Raw genomic sequence first — 15862 nt, forward strand, 5'->3', positions numbered from 1 at the left:
GCACGCTTTTTATTTCAGACCTATTGCAAGTTAAAGTGTGCATTAAACACGAATGAAAGATCGTCGCAAAATGTGCGATCCCATATCTATTCAGCGTGAGGGAAACGAATAAGGAAACAATGAAATATAGGGAAATATGCTTTGCTATCAGTACATTTGAAAAAAGAGCATACAAATTCAACGCAATAGAATCAAATGTTGAGATGTGTTTGTGTGCATTGTGCCAAACGAGTATTTTGTAGACAAGACCGGGAACCCATGATAGTATGTAATTTTACTGTGTCTAAAACTAGGTGTTCTCTTATTCATTTCCATCACTGATATAGGTGACACTCTGGAAGGTCAAGCTCGACGGTGCCCTGGCCGGACTTGTACATAGGTGTTACATTCGTCACCACTCGCCCCTTTCCGTAACCTGCAAGAAGACTCGTCCCCCTATCGATGAATGTTATGTGCGAAAATACGACAAACCAATCAGAATGCGCGTATGATTTCAAGTTCTTCGTCAAAGAATCCCTCAGAAATACTTTTTTATTTTACATACGTCTTGCATCTAAAAATATACCCAAGACACAGTTAAATGTGTTCAGTCATACTGTATAATTCCGCATATCCCGATGTGCTTTAAATTGCATCTGAAGTATATATAATATATGGGGAAATATATGTGAACCATTACACAACGGGTAGACAACTGTTTTAGGTATGCCCGTTTGCGCTAAGACGGAACCCGGTCGCAAAAATGGCCACGAGAGGGGCACGAGTCGCTATTCGGCTTGTCCCGGAATAACACGAGTTGGTCACGAATGATAGGTGTTAATCCTAGCTTACATTTGCCTTGTCGGGGCCTGGCTAAACCTTTCAAGGTGCTACTGACGTTCACCCCTCGCTCTCCCTCGCATTTGCCGTCTCTATCTCAACATTAATGACCTCTTTCAACTTTAGTATGTGGGCCCCAAAAAATAAATTTACCGCATTTCTTGTGAACAGTGACGCCAAAGTCAACATACATTTTAGTATTATGTAGGGTATACACTCAATATACCACGACTTTGCCATACTTTATTTCCGTGCCGGCAGTGTTAGAAATTACCCAGGGGTCCTTGAGGTGGGCGTCTGTATTAAATGTTTGGACCCCCTATACTGTATTTAACATGACAAGCACCCTGTGACTTTTATGGGTAATTTCAAACTGTGGCCAACTCCCATTAAGTGGCTAAAGGTGTAGGGTCAGACGTCCATGTGTATGCTGGGGATTGAGAGAAATATGTCGTCACACACTGTAGTTTTCATGTTTATGTATCGGGTGAGACGTTGGATAGGAGTTGGAATCCCCTATGCAAGCAAGATATACCCGTGTATCTGGCCCGGTTCTGTAATGCGTAAGAAATATTTCCACCCGTAATCCCTGCTTTAAATTGTGCCTGGGTTAGGACAACCTAACCCTTACACTACATAAATGATTTCTAATACTTCTAGCCAGGGCCTATGGTTTTCTATCAAATTTGAGGCAGTTGTTACGGGTGGACGTCTACAAATGCTTGTCAAGGGCTGATCCGGCATTTTTAAAAGGGAGGGATCCAAAGTATCAAAATCCTCTCTCGGTCAATATTACTTCCAACATACTACATTGGTGGTGGTGGGGGGGGGGATCCGTCATAAAGCTGGAATATTGCTGAGTGCGGCGTTAAACAGCAAACAACCAAATCATATCATATCTGTGAATCACAAACAAACAAACAAACAAATAAATAATATCATATCCGTGAATCACCTGTCTCACAACAGAAGTTGCACCTGCTCAGGTATTGATGTGCAGTTGCATAGGTGTTCAACCAGTTATAACGTGAAAGTTTATTCGTCTCAGCCTGTTTGTAAAATCGTTACTAGCGATTACGTTAGCGTTACGTGCAAAAGCGTACGCCGAAGTGTACAATGCAAGGTTAGCAACTATTTCGTGTTTCCTCTTCGCTTGTCTGAAGAGGATGAGAGGTCAGGGCTGAAGCACGTATAGGGGCATGCCGCTAGTTGAGGTCGTTATGCTTGCTGAAGAAGTCGCGTACACTGTACGTATTTATACATTCCGGTATCAAGAATGTAACCTGCATTTTGTCAGCTATATTTATAGGTGTTTGTAACCGATCCAATATCAACGGAACTAGGGTTGTGAGATTTATCCAGCCATCATCCGTGTGCACACCTTCAGACTAAGGCGGTGGGTAGTGGATACCATCAGACTAAGGCGGTGGGTAGTGAATACCATCAGACTAAGGCGGTGGGTAGTGGATACCATCAGACTAAGGCGGTGGGTAGTGGATACCATCAGACTAAGGCGGTGGGTAGTGGATACCATCAGACTAAGGTGGCGGGTAGTGAATACCATCAGACTAAGGCGGTGGGTAGTGAATACCATCAGACTAAGGTGGCAGGTAGTGGATACCATCAGACTAAGGCGGTGGGTAGTGGATACCATCAGTCTAAGGCGGTGGGTAGTGGATACCATCAGACTAAGGTGGTGGGTAGTGGATACCATCAGACTTAGGCGGTGGGTAGTGAATACCATCAGATTAAGGCGGTGGGTAGTGGATACTATCAGACTAAGGCGGTGGGTAGTGGATACCATCAGACTAAGGTGGCAGGTAGTGAATACCATCAGACTAAGGCGGTGGGTAGTGGATACCATCAGACTAAGGTGGCGTGTAGTGGATACCATCAGACTAAGGTGGCAGGTAGTGAATACCATCAGATTAAGGCGGTGGGTAGTGGATACCATCAGACTAAGGCGGTGGGTAGTGAATACCATCAGACTAAGGCGGTGGGTAGTGGATACCATCAGACTAAGGCGGTGGGTAGGGGATACCATCAGACTAAGGTGGTGGGTAGTGGATACCATCAGACTAAGGCGGTGGGTAGTGGATACCATCAGACTAAGGTGGCGGGTAGTGAATACCATCAAACTATGGTGGAGGGTAGTGGATACCATCAGACTAAGGTGGCGGGTAGTGAATACCATCAAACTATGGTGGAGGGTAGTGGATACCATCAGACTAAGGTGGCGGGTAGTGAATACCATCAAACTATGGTGGAGGGTAGTGGATGCCATCAGACTAAGGTGGCGGGTAGTGGATACCATCAGACTAAGGTGGCGGGTAGTGGATACCATCAAACTAAGGTGGCGGGTAGTGAATACCATCAAACTATGGTGGAGGGTAGTGGATACCATCAGACTAAGGTGGCGGGTAGTGAATACCATCAAACTATGGTGGAGGGTAGTGGATACCATCAGACTAAGGTGGCGGGTAGTGAATACCATCAAACTATGGTGGTGGGTAGTGGATACCATCAGACTAAGGTGGTGGGTAGTGGATACCATCAGACTAAGGTGGCGGGTAGTGGATACCATCAGACTAAGGTGGCGGGTAGTGAATACCATCAAACTATGGTGGAGGGTAGTGGATACCATCAGACTAAGGTGGCGGGTAGTGAATACCATCAAACTATGGTGGAGGGTAGTGGATACCATCAGACTAAGGTGGCGGGTAGTGAATACCATCAAACTATGGTGGTGGGTAGTGAATACCATCAGACTAAGGCGGCGGGTAGTGAATACCATCAAACTATGGTGGAGGGTAGTGGATGCCATCAGACTAAGGTGGCGGGTAGTGAATACCATCAAACTATGGTGGAGGGTAGTGAATACCATCAGACTAAGGCGGCGGGTAGTGAATACCATCAAACTATGGTGGAGGGTAGTGGATGCCATCAGACTAAGGTGGCGGGTAGTGAATACCATCAAACTATGGTGGAGGGTAGTGGATACCATCAGACTAAGGTGGCGGGTAGTGAATACCATCAAACTATGGTGGTGGGTAGTGGATACCATCAGACTAAGGTGGCGGGTAGTGGATACCATCAGACTAAGGTGGCGGGTAGTGAATACCATCAAACTATGGTGGAGGGTAGTGAATACCATCAGACTAAGGCGGCGGGTAGTGAATACCATCAAACTATGGTGGAGGGTAGTGGATGCCATCAGACTAAGGTGGCGGGTAGTGAATACCATCAAACTATGGTGGAGGGTAGTGGATGCCATCAGTCTAAGGCGGCGAGGTGTGGACACCACTTATGGCATCCAGTGGACAATAAGCCACCTCGATAAATACCCGTACCAAAATAGAAAGCCTTACATAGGTATCCACTGGTCCATCCCACATATGACGTCATAAATCGCAATAACATTCCATAACCCCTCTCCAAAGTTCAACCCAAACCCTCCCCGTATGACATGGTGCACGTCAGGTCGTCATTATGCCAGCTGTTATATAACGGGTACACATTATACCAGCTGTTATACAACGGGAGCTCCTACACGACGTACTAAAACACACGATACATCACAACGCCTCGAGGGATTGGCCAGATGACCGGTGTATTGTAACCAACCTAATCCCCAGTCACCACACTGTATATGCATGAGTGAGACCTCAACCCAGGTCCATGCAAGACGGGTACAATGTAAATATTGTTCTCAGTATCCCCTATCGGGCTATACCCAATCGAGGACGACCGAACCTCGATATAACGCCAAATTATGACATATCTGCTCATTTAATATTGATCTAAAATTATAGCCATCTAGTTTATGAAATTTGTACAAATATATTGGACGCCTGAATTCTTTTGTTTAGCTTACGAAATGTGTTATTCGTAGGTTGCCTTATTTCGGGATTACCGTTACGTGATAGGACTCTACCCAAATTAGACCAGTAGCTCACTCCAACTAAAATATCGATTGATAGATTAAGAATATCTGATTGGGTAGACTTCGTTGCTCAAAACAAGATGTATGTCACGGAATGGCTATAGGCAGAACAGAAGTAAAAAATTAACACAGTTAATTTCTTTCTCATGACAACATTGAAAGGGACAGTGCGAGTATAGACTATTACACCTGCCTCACAACAGGTAAGCACTGTTTGATAATCTTCCAGCTTTTATGTTAAACGTTTACAGACGCTCGTAGATGTCAAATGTGTGTCTTGGGCATACAAAAGTCTCAAAGGCGCATTTATGTGTTTGTATTATGTCAGTATGAATACATGTGGTAGGTGTGCGAAGGGGGTATTTATGTCTTACAAATTCTTCGACGCAGGTCGACGTCAACTGGCATGGCTACAAACAAACAGAGGGGCCCTTTTGGGGTTGTACACACTGATGGTAGTTTTCTTGGCCCTTTGACTCGATGACGCTCAGAAATGTGAAGGTCGTGCACAAGAGCGATTCGTTATACATGTACTAAACGATAGGTTCTTGTAATACATAATGTAAACCATATATAATCAACGTGTGATCAAGATAACTAGCATACTAGTTTATAGTTCTTTACTCTAATAACACATGTCAACACATATGTATGTGGTAATATACATGGAAACGTTTAGACGTTCAACTATCTAAACATTACTAGCTTTTATATATAGAGGTCATGTTTCTAAACACTTCTTTTCCCAGTGTGAATAATCATCTGATGATTTACACAAAATATAACCCCTACAAGGCCCCACAGAGTGTCAGACCTGGGGTGCACTGACGATGTCCGGTATTTGAACTGGATGCGCTCCGGTTGATAATTGTGAAAGGAAGTTACGGATGTTAACTACACGTTGAGCTTGACTGTCACAAACGCGACTGAAGAGATTAATTCAGCGTGTGCAGTTATTATTACGAATAGAAATGGGACGCACACACGGAGACTCATTATGTCGGAATGCGATGTATTATTACGAGGGGAAGCATTGACAAGAATGCAACATGGTTTATAGACACGCTAGAGTCGTTACTAAGCCGGTTCCGCCCACACAACATACACATGTATCATTATCAAGTTTTATCTTCAATTTGGAAATTGATTTTTCATATTGATAAAATAGAGTGGAGGTTTTGAATTCACTAATTAAGGTTTACTATTGATTGTACATATATCCCTTTAGCCATTAAATCATTGCACCGATTAATCGATCTTAGTGCTGCGAGTACTGTTGACTCTATTTTAAAGTATGGGAGTTACGATAATGATTTGGTCTGCTAGCCACGGTTTAATGTCAACTATTTTAAGAAAACGTACAACTTTATGGATAACATTTGTTTTGTTTTGGTTTGTTTGTTGTTTAACGCCGCACTCAGCAATATTCCAGCTATATGACGGCGGTCTGTAAATAATCGAGTCTGGACAAGACAATCCAGTGATTAATATCATGACATCGATCCACGCAATTTGGATCGATGACATGCATCGACCAAGTCAGCGAGCCGATCCTGACCACCCGATCCCGTTAGTCGCCTCTAACGACAGGCATAGTCGCCTGTTACGGCAAGCATGGGTTGCTGAAGACCTATTCTACCCGGATCTTCACGGGTCGGCTCGGTATCAGTGCATTGTTCGTAGTGGGGTATTCGTCATAAAACTGCAGCACATACGGCAAAACAAAAGATTGATATCCACTTCTTGAAGTGTGTGTGTTAGGTCTGGTCTCTCTGTCATGATAAGTCACTGGAACAATCTTATTTGAGTTTTAAAAAGAACGTTTTTGTGCGTTTGAATAAGCGCGATCCTTTTTTGACAATGAGCATTACATAACAACAACTTACGAAACTCGTGTAACAATTCATCTGTTAACCTAGCTCTCCCTCGGGAAATAAAAGAATTCTGACACTCGTTTCGCAAGTTCAGTATGACACACATGCTCGTATAAAAATCTCTGATCACTACTGACAATGCTCGAAGCCACAGACCCACGTGATGTAAAATAATAATACTGTGACGTCACAATAGATTGGCCGTGACAAGACAGGATTATTTCGTGACTCTTCACTTACATAATCAGTAGTGAACCAAATCAGGCACATACCGCCACGGCCAAAGGTCTGTATATCATTGACAAGGTTTTACCGAATGCACTATGGTTAAAACGAGTTTGCGTAAGGAACAAAAGTCTGGCAAGCGGTTAAAACACGCAAGTTCTGCATGAAAAGTACTTCTTCGAAATTCTATGAACTACTTTGTTATGAAGGAGTGGAGTAAAGCCACTCACTAACTCAATTACGAAATATTGTTCATATTTCAGACAATGGACATTCCGACAGATTACAGCTGAACCAACGACAGCTTTTCTGTTACGAGAACAAGAATGGGGGACGCAAAGACCCGTTATGAAATGTCCCGAGCCTTAATGAATCATCTTGCACCCATTAGGGAGGAGTCTTTTCTCTCATCCTCCTCGGGAGGATCCCCCAGAAATGTACAGCGAGTCCGTGTCAACAACCGGCCAATTCTTATCCAGACTCTACCACCAGATCCAAGAAGAGCCCCTACACAAAAACCGAGATCCGAACCGCAGTCCCGGAAGCCTGTGAGTCAGCCTGACACGTCAGTGGATCAGGTGGTGGCCGACTATCTCCATTACGCAAAATACAGCGCCGCTGTTCCCGTGAAAACAGAATCATGGGACAGCAACGAAACTTTGTATTGTTCTTGCTGCAGTGATCGTAACAGAGAAAATATACGACGCAAACGCGGCCTGCCTCCAGAAAAGCCTGCACGAAAGACTGAACAGCATTCTCCCCCTGAAGCAGACCATGGAGAAAGGTCAAGGTCGTTACGTCCGACTATTCCTCCAAATCAAAGCTGGATGAGTTACCAACCCCTGCCATATGCTCAAACATACCTCAATCCAGAATTCAACCGACCTGCTCTAGTTCAGGAGTATCTTCAGAGCAGCAAGGGAGATGACGAGAGAGCCAAAGTCAGGGTTCAGATTATGGAATCCAACACAAAGTTTGATCAAGCTATGAAAAAGCTGCGTTTCACAACACAGAAACTTGATCCTGACTTTGATGAGACCAAATTTTCATTTTCATGATCAGCATGATCTCAAAAACACTATCATCCACTGATTGTAAATAAATCATAAAGTAAGTTTTTGCCTAAAATAATAAATTTTATGATAAATTTGATTTGCGGGCAATTCTATATGTTTGTATTTTCAAAGAAGCGTGTTTTAATAGGTTTGATTAATTGTCGAGTTCAAACATCTCGGGAAATGACAAACTTAAAGGGCTCCTCAGAACCACTTTTTTATATCATTTCCTTATAACAATGTTGCTTACTAATCCTTGGAATAAAAGTTTGGTTCACTATAGCCAGTATTCATATACAATTTGATAATGTTCAGAGTGGAGGGAGTTGGGGTTAATGCTGTTTTGAACAGTATTCCAGATATACCTGTTTCATCTTGGTGTAGGAGGAAAGCCCAAAATGATGTTCAGACATGAATATGAATGTTTGTAGGCAAAAGTTCTAACATTCCCAATTTTTCACAAATTATCTACAAATGTGTAGTGTGTACACTATGTATATGTCCTTATAGGTATACATGATGATCCGCTGTGATGTTGTCCTGGACATTTTATTTTGCCTTCTTCTTATCTGTGATATTTTGTGATATTAAATAATAGTTAAACCTTAATGAAGTTGGTTTTGTTTCCATTCCCCAAAAGATCTTCAGAGACAGCATTCTGACATAAGGAGCCAGATTGCATCCCCTCCCTTCAAGTCTAAGTATGCCAGACTGACAAGCACTGCAACTGCAACGTACTAAATGATGTCCGATCATGTTGAACTTAGATAAGACAAACATGGAAGCATTTTGTTAAGCAAAATTTTATTCAGTAAATATAAAATGGTAATATATGGAATACCATATGATGTGCAACAATGTTTTGTTCAGAAAAAATGCATCTTGTAATCAAAGCAGTTGGTCCCTCAAAGGGTTGTACTTAAAACAAATCACAGAGCATATGCACATGATCCCGAAAACCAGTCAACAAATTGATTCAACATCAGAAAATGAAGCACTTACAGGTAATTATTACCTCAGTGTGGAAAAATTACTTCAACATGGAATGTTTGCATTAAAAACTTGACAATTTCAATTTCAACAAAAGAAACTTGAAAGATGAAGGGAATCAAATCAGGCTGAGGCACCATTCATAATTATGAATCAAATGACACTGGGAATTAAAGAATAGAGAGACCAGAATAACACTGCATAGCTTTCACTACTTCAGGCAATGATAGTTGAAATTCTCTAAAGAATATGCATTGAAATCAAGCAGGCGTGTTTTCGAAACTTTGAAATGAATTATATGAAGTTCACATTATTAAGTAAGAAAAAGTCATCCTGTTCCAGAACTGCGTAGTACTTGTTAATACGAGTATCAGAGTCCAATAGTGTTGGTAATCTTAACCTCTAGTGATATGACTTCATGATAGGTACAAACAAAGATCAGCAAGACAGAGAGAGAGAGAGAGAGAGAGAGATGTACCAACATGCAGGAGTGATTCACAAAAAATAAAGGTATAACCATATCCGGTACAGTTACCACGAAATCATCATACCCATCTAACCATGTCACCCTCAGTCATAACCTGGTATTGTCGGACTATTCTGTTCTCTAGTTACAGGGCTGGGTAGGATGACAGGCAGTCTTGAACAATTGGTACACAACAGATCTTCATGACGGATGAAGCATAGAATGAGACATGACGGAACAGAGTGTAAATGAACTAACTGGGATTAGAACGAACACAAATATATATTTCTCTGAAGAAGCAGAGAATAAAGGCTACATGTGAAATAGTCATGCGAGAACTGATTCAGTTGCAGCAACACAAGCTACATCACACCCAATATCTCTGCTTCATCAGGGGTCAGGAGTAAAGATAAAGACTACAATAGTTTTGATTGACAAAGGCAAAGTGAAAGCCTCATACATTCTATCTACGTATACAATCATAAGATAGACAAATAATCATAATATGGGGATTATGAAGTCCAGTATCTTCCTTTATGAGCTAAGGACAAAGAAGGTACACCTGTGCTTTCTATCAGTCCACTGAGGACAAGCCTAAAGTATTGTCAATGCCCCTCTTGTTTTCCGAGTGTTTTAAAAGGTGTTGTTCCAAAGGTAAATAGCACCAGAAGTTCATTCATCGTTTTCCTTTTTCCCGTATTTCAAAATCCGTGTGAACTCTATGTAGTCAAAGTTACCCCTCTTGATGGGTGCATCCCGAAACATTTCATCAACCTGGAACAAAACAGGCATTAATTAGAGCATTTTATGCATAATTATACAACCCAGCCAGCCTACAATGAAACCATTAATATGCTTTTACAACTACATCATTTTATGACAATATTATTCAATCATATCTTTATTGCAAAAGTTGACAATGTGTTTTCCTTTGGAATTTATCATCAGTTTTTGCCAATCTTGCAGAGTAAAGAGTACTAAAGCAGCACTGCATCTTCAATAATAGGTTTTACGTTGCATTCAAGATTATTGCACTTATACAGCAACATGCATTTACATGTGTCTTGTGTGGCTGCTTGTACTAGTCCGGACTAATGCTGATTTTATAGTGCTAGCCCAATGAGACACCATGTCACAGTTTAACATGGATATCTCACTAAGCCACAGTATATGGACTCCCGTTTTTATGTCCTTAATACTTAAGGCCAGGCAGTGTAACAGCAAGTACCATCTTTTAAAGTCTTTTAATCAACTTCCCCAAAGAAGAGGTTTCTTCAGTAATGAGTCTACATCCCTAGCAAAAATGAAATAGATTCCAAAGAAGCAGTCTTACAAGTAGATAACATTGCTTACATTGTCACTAGCACTTTTTGTTAGCACCAATCCCTATCGAACTTGATGTTTAGTTTGCAACAGGCACAGGATCCTATGGATCTATTCCGCTGTGGAATCCTATCTAACAGTCGTATTGTATCTAATCTGGAGAGACATAAAGCGACTATCATGCAAGCATGTTCATGAAGGATCTGCCACACATACTTACATCTTCATCATTAAACCTATCCCCCATGGTGGTCAACAGCTCCCTTAACCTCTCCTCCGGAATGAGACCTGCAACAGACAAGATGAGTGAGTGAGTGAGTGAGTGAGTGAGTGAGTGAGTGAGTGAGTGAGTGAGTGAGTGAGTGAGTGAGTGAGTGAGTGAGTGAGTGAGTGAGTGAGTGAGTTGAGTGAGTGAGTGAGTGAGTGAGTGATATCACGGCTGGGATACCAGAAATGGGCTTCACACATTGCACCCATGTCGGGAATCGAACCTGGGTCTTCGGCATGATGAGCAAACGCTTTAACCACAAGGCTACCCGACCGACCCTAGTGAGTGAGTGAGTATGGTTTTACGCCGTTTTTAGCAATATTCCAGCAATATCACGGTGGGGATACCAGAAATGGGCTTCACACATTGTACCCATGTCGGGAATTGAACCTGGGCCTTTCGGCGGCAAACACTTTCACCACAAGGCTACCCGACCGACCCTAGACAAGATCAAGTAATGGTGTTGTGACAGTAACATTTAAAGATGCAACAGTTTCAATGATATTCAAAGTAAAAAATGGACCTATTTGTGATGTTTGTTTGTTGTTTAACTCTTGCACTCAGCAATACTCCAGCTATATGACGGCAGTCTGTAAGTAATTAAGTCTGGACTTGACAATTCAGGGATTGACAACATGAGTTGTGATGCGGAAGTTGATAGAGAAGTCAAAGTAAAAGTTAACACGCTGATTGCCCCGACACAACTGTAAATCCACCTGATCTTCAAAACCTAGACAGAGCATACACATAAATGGTTGTTACTGGACAGCATGAAATGTAATATTACATACCTGTACTGTCCTCGTCGAAACAAGCAAATGCATTTTTTATGACATCTTCAGGGTCTGTTCCATTCAGTTTCTCTCCAAACATTGTGAGAAACATTGTGAAGTTAATTGGTCCAGGAGCAGCATTCATCATTTCATCAAGGTAAGCTTCTGTTGGACTTTTACCTGAAACAAACATAAAAAGAAAATATGAGTATCTCTCCATATTGAAATTTCAACCGTCATTATATGCAGATTTGATGTCTTGGCCCAAAATGAGTGAGTTAAGATTTAACGGCAATATTTTAGCCATATTGTCATTATCGTGACGTAGACCAACATGAATCGTAGTAAATACACATTACAAGATGAAAGCATTATAGAGAATGACATTCAAATACATTTTTCAGATACAGTACCCGAGTACCTGATTGGTACAAACGTATTTTACATCACCAGGAAGACAGTTTGCAGATACATTGAAGCTCTTAACAATTTAAGACATAAAAAAGTCATAAAACTGGTATGATATCTTGGTTTGTGGATGTATATCAGAGCAATAAATAAGCTTTTGGTTACTTGGTTATTTTACCTAGGTGGGTTGATACGGAATCAACAAGCTTCAGAGGGTATTCAAATTTTTTTACCCACCTGTTTCTGGACATTAACTTAAACAAACTTAAAACCTGTTTCGTAACATTCCCTGTAAACCATTTAAACATTGTGAACAGCAGTATACCCGTCTGCGTCTGCTTGCAGTTCCCTCTCAGGGAAGCCATTTTTTCTTTGCAAAACCTAGCACTGTAAGAAAGGCGCTATTGTTTCAATTACCAATCAGTGACTAATTAAGATACAACATGTACATTGACTAGGCACAATGTGCTTTTCAATTGGCATCATTTTTCTGAAAATAACTGTTGGTAAGTGAATTTGGCGATTGGCTGATACACAGTCATATTATCTAACAGTTGTAATATACACAATCTTTTTATCTAATAGTTGTAATAAACGCATTAATATTATTTCAAAAGTGTATTTATAGTTTTGTCGCATATTTGATACACTAGGATTTGATTTGTCTGCCTCTTTCATTTGTTTTAATGCATATTTTACGCAAATACACAGCTCATCTCCAGCTCTGTATATATTTGGTTTTACTGCAACCTATGTTATTGTTAAAATGTACTGTTATATACAAGTCTCTGCTGTCTGATTACTCCCTTTGTAAAAAGTGGACTGATCCCGTTTTGCCACAGATAAGGACAGGACAATTGCCTTAGTGTTGAAATGATGTGCGGCCAACCATGAAAGGCCCAGATTAATTCCATTGTATATCTGTCCACCAAGATATATCATTTCTCAGCAGGCCCAGTGAGTAATGCATTTTAATTAATTATCCTTGTATCGCAATAGAAACAAGTAAGACATAAATCTTCAAACTTGACATGACATATACATGACACAGAAGCAAACTAAATCAGATAATGTTTGTTTGTTTGTTGATTAATGCCTCACTCAGCAATATTCCAGCTATATGACTGAGAAAAATCAGATATTAAAATAGGTGAAATATTTAGGCTGCAAAATGGGTGACCCGCCATTATTCATAGTGATTCTCTGAAGAACTACTTGTATTAGTATTCAAAACAGTCCAAAGAAGCCATATGTTTAAGAAGATGATGTGCTGGAAAAAATGTCGCCTGTAGCCCCAACTCAACATAATGATTTCTTGGTAGGAGAGCCGGCTGTACAAAATAACCTTTGAACCTACAAGCCAAATCTTGGCGACACATCATTTTCTACAGATTTTGATGCCATGATTAGACTTTTACAAGCTGAGATTACTATTATGATCAGAATTTTACTAGAATTAGGTTTCGGACTAGTGGCAAGAAAGATTGTTGGGATATATAAGCAATGGTTACACATTTTGTTACGGTACAGTAAATCAGTGATCAGGGTTAGAACTTAACACTAGCCCGGCACCAGTACCCATTCCTGTGGGTAGAGTGTGGGCTCGTACAAACTTTCCAATTTTCCCATTGTTTTAAGATTACAAGGGCATTTGATCTTTACATGGACTAGTAAAGCTTTTATGTTCAGTTTTAACTCTGTGCATCCATCACATAGGCTAATAATAGCCAGAAACAGTCATAATGAATATTGGTGTTCTTGCACTAATTTCCACAACAAAGAATACACAAAACAATGAAACATTTGCATTTTTTAAAAAAGACAGACATAATGAACAGATTTTTTTTAAATTCATCAAGCTGCTGATTGCAAAGGCTTCTCAAAATAAAGGTGGCTATTTTATCAAATTTAATCATGAAGAAAGATTCACCATTTTTCAGAAAAGACCACTACATTCATATTTTTACATTAAATACTGATTTGACTTCCAACATATCCAAACAGAAAATAACCATATAAAAAAATCATTATTTACCCATTGATGCAAGCATATCGTGTAAATCTTCCTTGTCAATAAAACCATCTCGGTTTTGGTCGATCATATTAAAAGCTTCTTTGAACTCCTGGATCTGGGCTTGGTCAAACATAGCAAAGACATTGGAAGTGGCGCGCTGGGCCCTTTTCTTGGTGGTCTTGGCCTTGGTCTTTCTGCTCGACATTTTGGGTGATTAGCTGACACACGACTACGAAATGAAATATCTGTAAGAAAAAAAATTGAAATTTATATTCTTATCATTTATCTGTTCTTTACAGATTCTGCTTTCTGTAAACAAGAAACACAAGACTTTAAATCTTAAGTTTCTCACTAATAAGACAGGAAAGATATCAACTGTAGATTCAGTTCATAAACTACTTTCAATTGAATGAATGACAGTTGACATAATTCTTACTTGCAGGACATACAGGTATTATAAGTACTTCAAAATTTGGGGGATTATCACTTTCCGTTTCATATATATTTACATATATTTTGAGATTTTTAGTCCATAACATGGTATAAACATGAGATGTATAAAGGAAGAGAATTGTTTCTACCTGTGCAGCAGTTAAACCCAACGAATAATGACGTTTTCTAGAATCAATCAACTGATTTGTATGGCAGTTTAGCCAAAGGCAAAACCAATGTCAACCAATTCACACGAAGCTAGTCGTCAAACCTGACGGACCACCTGCTTTAGGCGAAGATTGCAGGTGTCAGGTTCACTACAACCAGGAAGACAGCATAGGATTGCACCTCAATTGTTCCTTAGCAAAACAGAAAATATTCTTGGAGTGTCTCCCTTATTTGGTGTAAAGTAGCGATGCTTTAAGGAACGTCACATCCGAGTGATTCATATCTCGTATTCAATGAATGACAAATATCCAGACGGAAGCTAAATTAGGTCAAAAATTCAGTCCATTTCCACGACGATAACTATGAAATATATACAATAATGAAAGCCAAGACTGCTTAAATACCAACCTAATTCAATTACTCAGCTTAAAAGAAAGATTTGCAATGTGGACGAAAGGAAATAAAGAGTAATATTAGGTTCAAGTCTCACCCACCTGCCACTAGCCGAAACTGTTGGTCGTTGAACGGAAATCTAACTGCACATGCGCGGCGTGATGTCCTACAGAAAGCCTTCATTCGAAATGCGGTAATAACATTCCTGTATGGGATAGGTAGAATGACGTCATGACTTTTGAGCTTCTCATGTTTCACATGAAGTGTTCATTTATAGGCCTTCCTACAAAACGCAATTTATATTCACCACCGTTGATATATCTAGAATATTAGTTGAAGTGACATTCATCTATTATATTTAACCAATATGTAATTTATTTATTTATTTGTCTGTTTGTGAGTTTAAGATAAATACTACAGTACACATATCACATTAACACGTTATTCATTTGCTGGATATTGTTAAGATAAAATTAATTTCCGTGTTTTAATCTTCATCGCAGCAGGAAGCTATGAGCAATATAGAAAATAGAAGCGTTCGTACAATAACCTATTTGCTGAAAATATTTGGGGCGCATTGACCCATTCGGAACTGAGGCACAATGACACAACCATTGAGCCTGACCGATCGATCCCCATTTGAGGCGGCTCTAATTACAAGCATGAGGTACTGGCATGGCATAATTTTGAACAGGAATCTCGACAGATTTA

General features: G+C 40.3%; 2 protein-coding genes across 3 annotated transcripts; one reads left to right on the top strand and one right to left on the bottom strand.

The window, feature by feature from the left end:
* Positions 1-4751: 4751 nt before the first annotated feature.
* LOC124142246 lies at positions 4752-8525 on the top strand. Of its 2 annotated transcripts, none has more exons than XM_046510589.2 (2): positions 4752-4965; positions 7125-8525. In XM_046510589.2, the coding sequence occupies exon 2, from the start codon at positions 7188-7190 to the stop codon at positions 7917-7919; it is 732 nt and encodes a 243-aa protein (XP_046366545.2). In that variant the 5' UTR covers positions 4752-4965; positions 7125-7187; the 3' UTR covers positions 7920-8525. The 2 variants fall into 2 exon arrangements, with proteins under 2 accessions (XP_046366545.2, XP_046366552.2); XM_046510596.2 differs by lacking the exon at positions 4752-4965 and adding an exon at positions 6813-6922.
* Positions 8526-8703: 178 nt separating this feature from the next.
* Positions 8704-15374, bottom strand: LOC124142261 (myosin regulatory light chain 12B-like). Its single transcript, XM_046510609.2, has 5 exons — positions 15253-15374; positions 14180-14403; positions 11755-11916; positions 10916-10983; positions 8704-10146 (listed from the first exon to the last, which is right to left on the bottom strand). Exons 2-5 carry the CDS (start codon positions 14361-14363, stop codon positions 10045-10047), a joined length of 516 nt encoding a protein of 171 aa, XP_046366565.1. The 5' UTR covers positions 14364-14403; positions 15253-15374; the 3' UTR covers positions 8704-10044.
* Positions 15375-15862: the final 488 nt, after the last annotated feature.

This window comes from Haliotis rufescens, unplaced genomic scaffold (genome assembly GCF_023055435.1).
Source record: "Haliotis rufescens isolate VD_foot unplaced genomic scaffold, xgHalRufe1.0.p SCAF_2, whole genome shotgun sequence".
Taxonomy (NCBI): Eukaryota; Metazoa; Mollusca; class Gastropoda; order Lepetellida; family Haliotidae; genus Haliotis; species Haliotis rufescens.